At 50.3% G+C, this 9565-nt stretch overlaps 1 protein-coding gene across 1 annotated transcript in view; it reads left to right on the top strand.

Annotated features, from left to right (window-relative positions):
• Window positions 1-666: 666 nt before the first annotated feature.
• LOC102368550 (phosphatidate cytidylyltransferase 1) overlaps window positions 667-9565 on the top strand; it is a 73704-nt gene continuing 64805 nt past the window's right edge. The window contains exon 1 of the mRNA XM_025215012.1: window positions 667-1187. Within this exon, the coding sequence (XP_025070797.1) occupies window positions 732-1187 (456 nt within the window). The 5' untranslated portion in view covers window positions 667-731. The remainder of the gene's footprint in view (window positions 1188-9565) is intronic.

Below are 9565 nucleotides of genomic sequence, written 5' to 3'. Positions count from 1 at the left end.
CCCTCTGCCCCCTGTCTGCAACACCACAAGCCCTTGTATACAGACACAGGTTTAAAGTGTAAATGAATTTATTGTAACATAACCAAGAGAGAGAACAAAGCACTCGTAGGTGCTGTTGTCAGCAATATATCCTGCCAGACAATCGCACAAGGACTGCTTGACCATCCTTTCCTTGAGCGTATCTCCTGTTAGGCTGCTCAAAACTTTTGCCGCTTCAGGGAAAACAGGCTGCGCTTCTGCAATAAAATTATTTTGCAGAAGCAGGCAGGTAGGTATTGCTTTTTTGCAACATTCTGGGCCATTGAGGAGCCATCCCAAAATACAATGGCCTTATTTACCCCATCACCAGGTCTTTGTTGGTAAACTTGGTGCTTCTTCACCTTTGGGTGCTTTGATACATACAGGTAATGACTTTACAGTCCTTGAAACTTTCCCAGACCATCATGCAAGCACAGCCAGAGTATAAAGGCACCCCTTCTCCCAAAATCTGCTAGCCCCCTTTCACAAATTGCTTGTGCTGTTGACCATGAACTGATTCGCCATGTCTTGGAAAGCCAAGGTCAGCAGTATGGAGTTGACGGCCCAGGAGGCTGATACCTCCAAATGCCCGTGAACCCAACTGGACCCGAGAAGAACTGGAGGACTTGATCAACATTTGGTCAGAGCAAAGGCTCATAGACAGGCTGGAAAGTAGAAAGAATAAGCCTGTTTATGTTGAGTTTGCAAAAGGCATGCAGGTGCGAGGCCACAATTGTGACTGGACCCAGGTCTGGTGCAAGATGAAGTCCCTAAGATCAGAGTTTTACCGAGCCAAAGATGTGAACTCTTGTTATGGGGCTAGTCGCACAATTGCTCCCTTCTACGATAAGCTGTCCATCATTCTCTCCAAGGATGCGGGTGACAACCCAGGTATGGAGACTTTCAGCACTGGGTTTGGGCAGGAGGAGGTAGCAGCAGCCCCTCCTGAGGGTGAAACCATGAGCATGTCTCAGCTCTACGCAGACCGCTCCCTGATGACCATGAATGGCAGGAAGAACTGTCGGTCACCATACACTTATTGCCACTTAGCCCCTCTGTTCCATGGAGTAGCACAGATGATAAAGCAGAGGAGATGGAGGGTCAGGAAGAAACCCATACTGCCGGTACATCATCTACCGCTACCAAGACCCAAGAACATGCTGGACCTGGTAAGTAGCTTGTAGCGTGCCTCTTGCTACTGCCAGGCCATTCCTGGGTTCATGCTGGGTTTGGGGCCCAGGAAGGAAGGGGAGAAATTAATGTGTTGCTGTAGGTGGGTTGCCATGTTCTTTCGGTGGTGGTGCATAATGGGTTTGCTAGCTTGTAATGTAACAGATGCCGAACTAATTATTTGTTTTATTAATTTTTTGCAGCTAGCATGGGCAGTGGCAACCGTGGGCCTGTTTCCAAAGTGGGTACTTGTAAGTTTTAGGCAGTATGAGTGGTACCCCACTGTTGTGGGGTCTGTTTTGGTGCCTGCCAGCATTTTGTGCACTGCATGGTGGGGGTGGGGGTATATACTTCCCTCCTCTTGCGGGGAAGGCAACCACTGCTTTTTTCTCTGTTTATCGGCCACCATGACCCATGGCTGCTTGGCCACCCCCAGGCCATGGGCCCCCTGCTAGCAATACAACAGAGCGCTGCAGAGATTTTCACAGCAAGCAGAGATGGTCCTGCGAAACTGCACTCGAGGTTTTGGCGTAGTCCTCACTAGCCAGAGTGGCATGCGCAGATGCCTGGCAGGACAAACTCCTTGAGTCACTGCGTAAGGATGATGCCATCCTCAAGGAAGAGAGACACCGTGTGGAATTTGAAAGATATGGCCAATGAGTCCCATGTTGAATTACAGAGGTCACAGGACAATTTCAATGATGCCTTTCAGAGTGTGCAGAACTACCTCATAAATAAATGGGTACCACACCCAAAAGGGAAAAGTTGGTCCACTTGGCTTGCCTCTGCAGGAAAACCTGAATGGAGAATTACAGCTGAGCCTGTTCCCCCTAACTCAGTGGGGTCACAGGATGGCTGTACAACTGCCACCAGGGCCAGGAGGGCACCCCTGCATTTCAGGGAGACAGGGGCGGTTCATGGTCATGGTGGGATGAAGGCAAAGAAGCACAAGTAACTGCTTATAATAAATAGTGTGTTGCAAACAGTAAAACCTCATGGTTTCCTGGCTTCCTGTGTCTGCCTCCATATCTACCCTTACACTGCTTGGTTACAAAGGTGGATTTCGTTCATTGTTTGGGTTCATTTCTCTGTTCATTTTTCCTGCCACTTGTTGCATGGTGTCAGTGGGGAAGGGTTGGCAGTCTGTCTTGCACAGGTACACAACAGGGCTCCAGAGGTAAACAGGGTCTGCCTGGGTGGGTTGCAACACACAAGAGCTGCCCTGCACACCAGCATTTTGCAAAGGCAGCACTCACTCTTCAGTCATTTTTGAGGCCATGCTGCTTCTGATTTCACCTCCCTTAGTAGGGAGAAGGGAAATGGTGTCCCCCCCCAGCAGCCTGGCTTGCTTTTTGGCAAGCCACCAGCCACTTTGCAAAGTCACCCACAGAGGCTCATGCTTTTCCAGGCTCTTTGGCTCACTCTTCACAACCTTTGCATTTTCCTTAGATGGAAACTTTGAAAATGTGCTCTTTAAGTATTCTTTTCATGCTCTTTTCCAGCCAAGTGCTAGGCACTGTCTCCTTTATTTTGGAACACCAAAGCAAGGCTGTGGGTGTGGGGGCAGCATCGGATTTAAGACTTGCTTTGCTTGCACACAAACCCAGGGATTTTGCAAACTTTTCCACCGGCCTTAGTGAGGCCGCAGCTGGAGTACTGTGTCCAGTTTTGGGCTCCACAATTCAAAAAGGATGTGGAGAAGCTTGAGAGAGTCCAGAGAAGAGCCACGCGCATGATCAGAGGTCAGGGAAGCAGACCCTACGATGACAGGCTGAGAGCCCTGGGGCTCTTTAGCCTGAAAAAGCGCAGGCTCAGGGGTGATCTGATGGCCACCTGCAAGTTTATCAGGAGTGACCACCAGTATCTGGGGGAACGTTTGTTCACCAGAGTGCCCCAAGGGATGACGAGGTCGAATGGTCACAAACTACTTCAAGATCGTTTCAGGCTGGACATAAGGAAGAACTTCTTTACTGTCTGAGCCCCCAAGGTCTGGAACAGCCTGCCACCGGAGGTGGTTCAAGCGCCTTCATTGAACACCTTCAAGATGAAACTGGATGCTTATCTTGCTGGGATCCTATGACCCCAGCTGACTTCCTGCCCTTTGGGCAGGGGGCTGGACTCGATGATCTTCCGAGGTCCCTTCCAGCCCTAATGCCTATGAAATCTATGAAATTCTTTTTGCACTCTTTTCCAGCCCAGCACCAGACTGTCTGTTGTTTTTTTTTCCACACCAAAACGAGGCTCCTGGTGGGAAGGGCTTGCCCCACTGAAGGACTATAAATTGGGGGAGCAGAGGTTGGGGTGTGTGTTCGCTGTATCAGTAATGGAGGTTTGAGGCAGTGAGGGACAACAGCACAGTGGGGGCAGAGAAGGACTCATCCCAGTCATGAAACTTGCCCCTGGGGGGCACAGCAATGCGAATCCAGGGTTCGAGAAGATTTCAGGCTTATCATGTGGGGTGCAATGAAGCTTCGAGTGCTATTTGATGCCTGCACCTCTGCGACTCAAAAGAGGACATGGCAATGTGCTACACACCACCTTTGGTAAGTGACACCTGACACTTGTCTGTCCCCTGAGGGTGGCAGGGTCATCTCTAGGGGGGCACAAATAGAAACAACCGACCTGGGCACAGTACTTTGGGGGCCCTGCGGAGACAGGCGGAGCAGACGGGGTGACTCCTCAGCGTTGCCGCCGGCCTTGCATCCACATGCTTGCCAACTCCCCTCTCCTCCCTCCCCACCCCCTGCCATGGCAGCAGCACGCAGGATCAGTTCTGCACAGGGGTGCTTATTTGCCCAAGGCCCTGCACCAGTCACCTACCATGGGTCTCCAGAACCCAGGGGCCAAGCCCAGGGTGCAGCTGCCCTCACTCCCATGTGCCCCAGACAAGCTGCCTTCTGCAGCGGTGGGGAGGAGAGGGGGCGAGTGGCATGGACTGGTGGTGCCCCCAGGCACCTGCCAATGGTGCCCCCTTTGTGTCTGCACCCAGGGCGGCCACCCCACCCACCACACGCCACTGCCCTGCATCCTGATAGGGTCATCTCTGGTTAGTTCAAATTTATTGTAAACGGGCCTCCTGGAATTTTATGGGTGTGAAGGAAGGTACGCAAGGTGCACAAAAGGCACCAGTACAAATTCCTATGTTCTTTCTATCCTCCCTCCCTCTGGTTTTTAGATCCCCTTCCACTGCTGGCCGCAGGCTGATCAATCCCTGTTGGTGTGACAAGAGGCAGAAAGAGAAGATGAAGAGGATGACAATACTTCCTTCAGGATTCTATCAACAAATGAACTATTATGCATTATAATTATAGTTGACTTTCATCCTGACTTATATAGACTTATAATATTATAACAGGTAATCCTAATAATAGGAGTCAATAATACTTTAGTTCCAATAGTAATATATTAATAAGTTTGTAGTAATAGTAATATTAATGATTATTTATTAATGGTCAATTCCTTATCCCAGCATTTCAAAGCAGGTAGATCTGCCTTATCACCACCCCTTCCCCCTCAACTGCCTTTTGCAGCACGCATAGCACACATCCTGGGCACCCAACACATACATCCTGGGCCTCCACCATATATATATATATATATATATAGCCAATATATAATACACTTATGTTATATAGACTTATAATTACAGTTCAATTCCTTATGATGAGAAAGCAGATAGTGAGCATAATGCAGGTGATTATGTGAAAACAAGCAGTAAGGCAAAAGTTCTTGACTTCAGGAGGGCCAACTTCAATGAGCTAAGGGATTAGTAAAACATTGGGGACTCAGAGCTTCAATGAGATGAGAGCCCAGGACAGGTGGTTGTTCCTTAAGGAACCAATCCTTCGTGCTCAGAAGGAGTCAGTCCCAACACAAACCAAAGGGGGCAGTAGTAACCGGCAGCACACTTATAAGATGGGAAACTCCCTTCTTGAGAGCGCAGAGGCAGAAAGGGATTTTGGAGTCATCATTGACTCCAAGATGAACATGGGCCGACAATGCGAGGTCACGGTCAGCAGGGCTAACCAGACCCACAGGTGCATCTTAAGTAGGGCCAAGGAGGTGATCCTCCCCTTCTATGCAACACTGGTCAGGCTGCAGCTGGAGTCCTGTGTCCAGTTTTGGGCACCGCACTTCAAGAGGGATGTGGACAACATTGAGAGGGTCCAGAGGAGGGCAACCCGCATGATCCAGGGACAGCAGGGCAGACCCTACAATAAGAGGCTACAGGACCTGAACCTGTTCAGCCTTCACAAGAGAAGGCTGAGGGGGGACCTTGTGACCGTCTATAAATGCACTAGGGGGGACCAGAAGGGTTTGGGGGAGACCTTGTTTCCCCTAGCACCCCCCAGGATAACAAGGAATAACGGCCACAAGTTGTTGGAGAGTAGGTTTAGATTAGACATCCATAGGAACTACTTCACAGTCAGGGCGGCTAGGATCTGGAACCAACTTCCAAGGGAAGTGGTGCTGGCTCCTACCCTGGGGGTCTATAAGAAGCGGCTCGATGCCTACCTGGCTGGGGTCACTTGAGCCCAGTTTCCCTCCTGCCCAGGCAGGGGGTCGGACTTGAAGATCTACAAGGTCCCTTCTGACCCTACTTCTATGATTCTATGAAAAAGCCCCCTTGGCTCAGTAAAGGCATCCAGGGCAAAAAAGGTGGCATACAATCAGTGAAAGCAAGGGGCAATCGCCAAGGAGGATTACACTTCCGTTGTTCATAATTGCAGGGAGGTGGTTAGGAAGGTCAAGGCACAGATGGAACTAGGGCTGGCAACCAAAATGAAGGATAACAAAAAGTCCTTTTTCAAATATATAGGGAATAAGAAGAAGGTACCAGGCAATGTGGGGCCCCTACAGGACAGGCTTGGCAATCTGGTGATTGCAGCAAAGGAAAAAGCTGATCTCTTCAGTGAGTTCTTTGCCTCCATATTTCTGAGCAGGGACTGGGACAACTTCCCTGCTAGGATTATGGACAGGCTCAGGGAACATGACACCATGCCTAGGGTCATGGACGGTCTAGTTAGGGAAGTCTTGGAGGGGCTGGACATGTATAAATCAGCAGGTTTGGATGCTTTTCAACTGAGGGTACTGAGGGAATTGGCGGAAGTAATAGCAGGGCCCCTGGCATGGCTGTATGAGCGCTTGTGGTGCTCAGGCCATGTCCCAGAGGACTGGAAAAAGGCCAACATGATCCCCATTTACAAGAAGGGGAGAAAGGAGGATCCGGGTAACTATAGGCCAGTTAGTCTCACCTCGGTCCTTAGGAAGATGTTTGAGTAAATTATCAAGGAACACATCTGCGGGGGCCCAGCATGGGAGGTAATGCTCAGGGGCAACCAACATGGGTTCATTGCGGGCAGATCCTGCTTGACTAACCTTGTTTCTTTTTCTGACTAGGTCACAAAGTCCTTGGATGTGGGCATTGAGGTGGATGTCATCCACCTGGACTTCAAGAAGGCCTTTGACACTGTTTCTCACCCCATTCTCATAAAAAAAACTAGGTGACTGAGGCATTGATGCCTACACAGTCAGATGGGTGGCAAATTGACTCGATTGTCGCAGCCAGAGAGTAGTGGCGGATGGGTCATTTTCCACCTGGAGGGATGTGGGCAGTGGAGTTCCCCAGGGCTTGCACCTCAGGGCTGTGCTGTTCAACATCTTTATCAGTGACTTGGAGGTGGGCATGGAAAGCACGCTGTCCAAATTCGCTGATGACATAAAGATGTGGGGAGAAGTGGGCACACTGGAGGGGAGGGACAGAATCCAACTAGACCTAGACAGGTTGCAGAGGTAGGCGGATGAGAATAGAATGGAATTCAATATTGACAAGTGCAAGGTGCTTCATCTAGGGAGAAGGAACCTGCAACATACCTATAGGCTAGGGAACACCCTTCTCAACAATACAGTGGCTGAAAGATCTTGGAGTCATTGTTGACTCCAAGATGGACACGAGCCACCAATGCGAGGAAGCAGTCAGTAAGGCTAACCGCACGTTGTCGTGCATCTACAGATGTATCACAAGCAGGTCCAGGGAGGTGATCCTTCCCCTCTATGCAGCGCTGGTGAGGCTGCAATTGGAGTACTGTGTCCAGTTCTGGGTGCCGCACTTCAAGAAGAATGTGGCTAAGCTTGAGAGGGTCCAGAGGAGGGCCACTCTCATGGTCAGGGGACAACAGGCAAGGCCCTACAAAGATAGACTAAAAGGCCTGAATCTATTCATCCTCCACAAGAGAAGACAGAGGGGATCTGGTGGCCATCTATAAACTCACCAGAGGGGACCAGCAGAAAATAGGTGAGGCTCTGTTCCCCTGGGCACCACCTGAGATGACAAGGAATAATGACCACAAATTGATTGAGAGCAGGTTCAGGCTTGATATCAGGAGGCATTACTTTACGGTTAGGGCTTCCAGGCTCTGGAACGGGCTCCCAAGGGAGGTGGTGCTCTCCCCTACCTTGGGGTTCTTCAAGAGGAGGTTGGATAGATACTACGAAACTAGGTTCCGCCCCTGGCTCTTTCCTCATGGCGGGGGGGCGGGGGCGGGGGCGGGAATGCCCACCTCCTGCTTACTGGCCATAATAAGGGGCAAGCTTGTCCCTAGGTCCCTCTATTCCCATGGCTGGGCCTTCAGTCTTGGGGAAAAGTACTGAATTCTGAGCCTGGTGTTGTGCCAGGAGGAGGGCAAGACTTTCTTCTCACCCGCTTCATAGGTTGCTGGCCAGGCCACGAATGCAACGGAGGCTATTTTGCAATAGACACTACACAGTATAAAGCGTATCATTGGGGGGACTTACGTTCATCAAGTGACAGTCCCCTCACTAGCCTACTATCAGGCAATTGTTGCTGTAAATAAGCATGTAAAGAAATGTGCAATGAATGCATACTAAAGTAAATACGTACATTATTAAGAATTATGAATTGCCTTTACACATTGTAATGTTTGAATTGTTTATGGCCACTAGTATTTCTAGGGCTTCTCTTCTGTCTACTTGAATATTGCACAAGTTCTGCAGGTCCATTTCATATTATTCTCTCCCTCTTCCTGGTTGCTGGCCACAAGTACTGCTGAGATTTCTCTTCTGTGTACTACTTGAATTGCGGAGGCTTTCTTCGCAGGCTTTGGCCCAAGCATCAGCTCGAGTATGGTAAGAGTTGCACAAGTTTTGCAGATCCATTTCATATTATTCTAGCCCTCCTCCTGGTTGCTGGCCCTGTTTGCTAATGAGCGTATTATGAAATTATAATTAGAGGATGTTTGCTGTCCACAAATGCAGAGGCTTTCTTCTTGGTTGCTGGTCAAGCCATCCTGTTTTCTTCAATGGCTTTGGCCCAAGCATTAGCTCGAGCATGGTAAGAGTTGTTTTCTTCTGACTGGGACAAAGACAGAAAACAAGTCTTCAGGCCCATTTCATAGTCTTCTCGTCCTCCTCCTGGTTACTGGCCATGTCCCAGTGAATTTGGACTGGGGTACATGTCTTCTGACACCCAGCCACCACTCTGTCTCCTGGAGGCTTCTGTCTCCTTGAATTTCTTCTCTGACTTGCGGAAGGAAGAAAGATTTTAAGTCAATAAGGATAACAGAAAGTAGTATAACAGAAGTGGGGATTTTCCTCCCCAGCACCTTTTACAATATAAAATATTGTAAAACAGCACCTGCCTGCCAGTCTGCCTCCCTCCCTAACCTTTGTGGCCAGGAAAAGTTCAAAAGTTACTATGTAACGGATATTAGCATGGCCTTACTCAGCCAGTCAGCTGAGTTGGGCCATGCATCCCCACCTGAGGGGGCCCCTTTGGGACCATGCCTGCCCCCCTTCCCTTTACCCAGCCGTCTTCCTGCTGGGACATGTTCAGTAACCAGGAAGGGGTGCAGGCTGCCTGCCTCCCTCCTTCCCTCCCCAATCCACCCATCCACCCAACCGGCTTCTGGTGGGGAACATTGTAATGGAGGGATGGGCAAAATATGGCCCGCAGGCCGGATGTGGCCCACGAGGGCATTCTATCCAGCCCACAGGGTCCCTAAAAAATTTAGAAAATTAATATTTATCTGTTTTTGCTTCCTGTCAAAAATGACAGGAACCAGGGGCAGTAGGACCCAGGGGAAGCCCGGCAGGCTCCCACAACAGCAGGGCCCATCCCCCCAGCCAGAAGCCTCAGCAGGGTCTTCTGGCTTTGGACCATGTGGGTGCACTGGCGCTGGAAACTCAGGTAAGGGGGGGGAGGGCAGGGAAGGGGCCCTGGGAAAAGCAGCCCATCCTCCGCCCTGTAGCCAGGACTCCCTGGTGCAGTTGCTTGCAGCCCATGCAGGGCTCTCCTGAGCAGGCACAGGCAGCCCACATGGGCTGTGAGTGGCTGGGGGGGGGGGGGCCGGGCCCCAAG

This window comes from Alligator sinensis, unplaced genomic scaffold (genome assembly GCF_000455745.1).
Source record: "Alligator sinensis unplaced genomic scaffold, ASM45574v1 scaffold1142_1, whole genome shotgun sequence".
Taxonomy (NCBI): domain Eukaryota; kingdom Metazoa; phylum Chordata; order Crocodylia; family Alligatoridae; genus Alligator; species Alligator sinensis.
The sequence above is the reverse complement of the archived record's forward strand: the minus strand, read 5'-3'. Positions and strand labels throughout refer to the sequence as shown.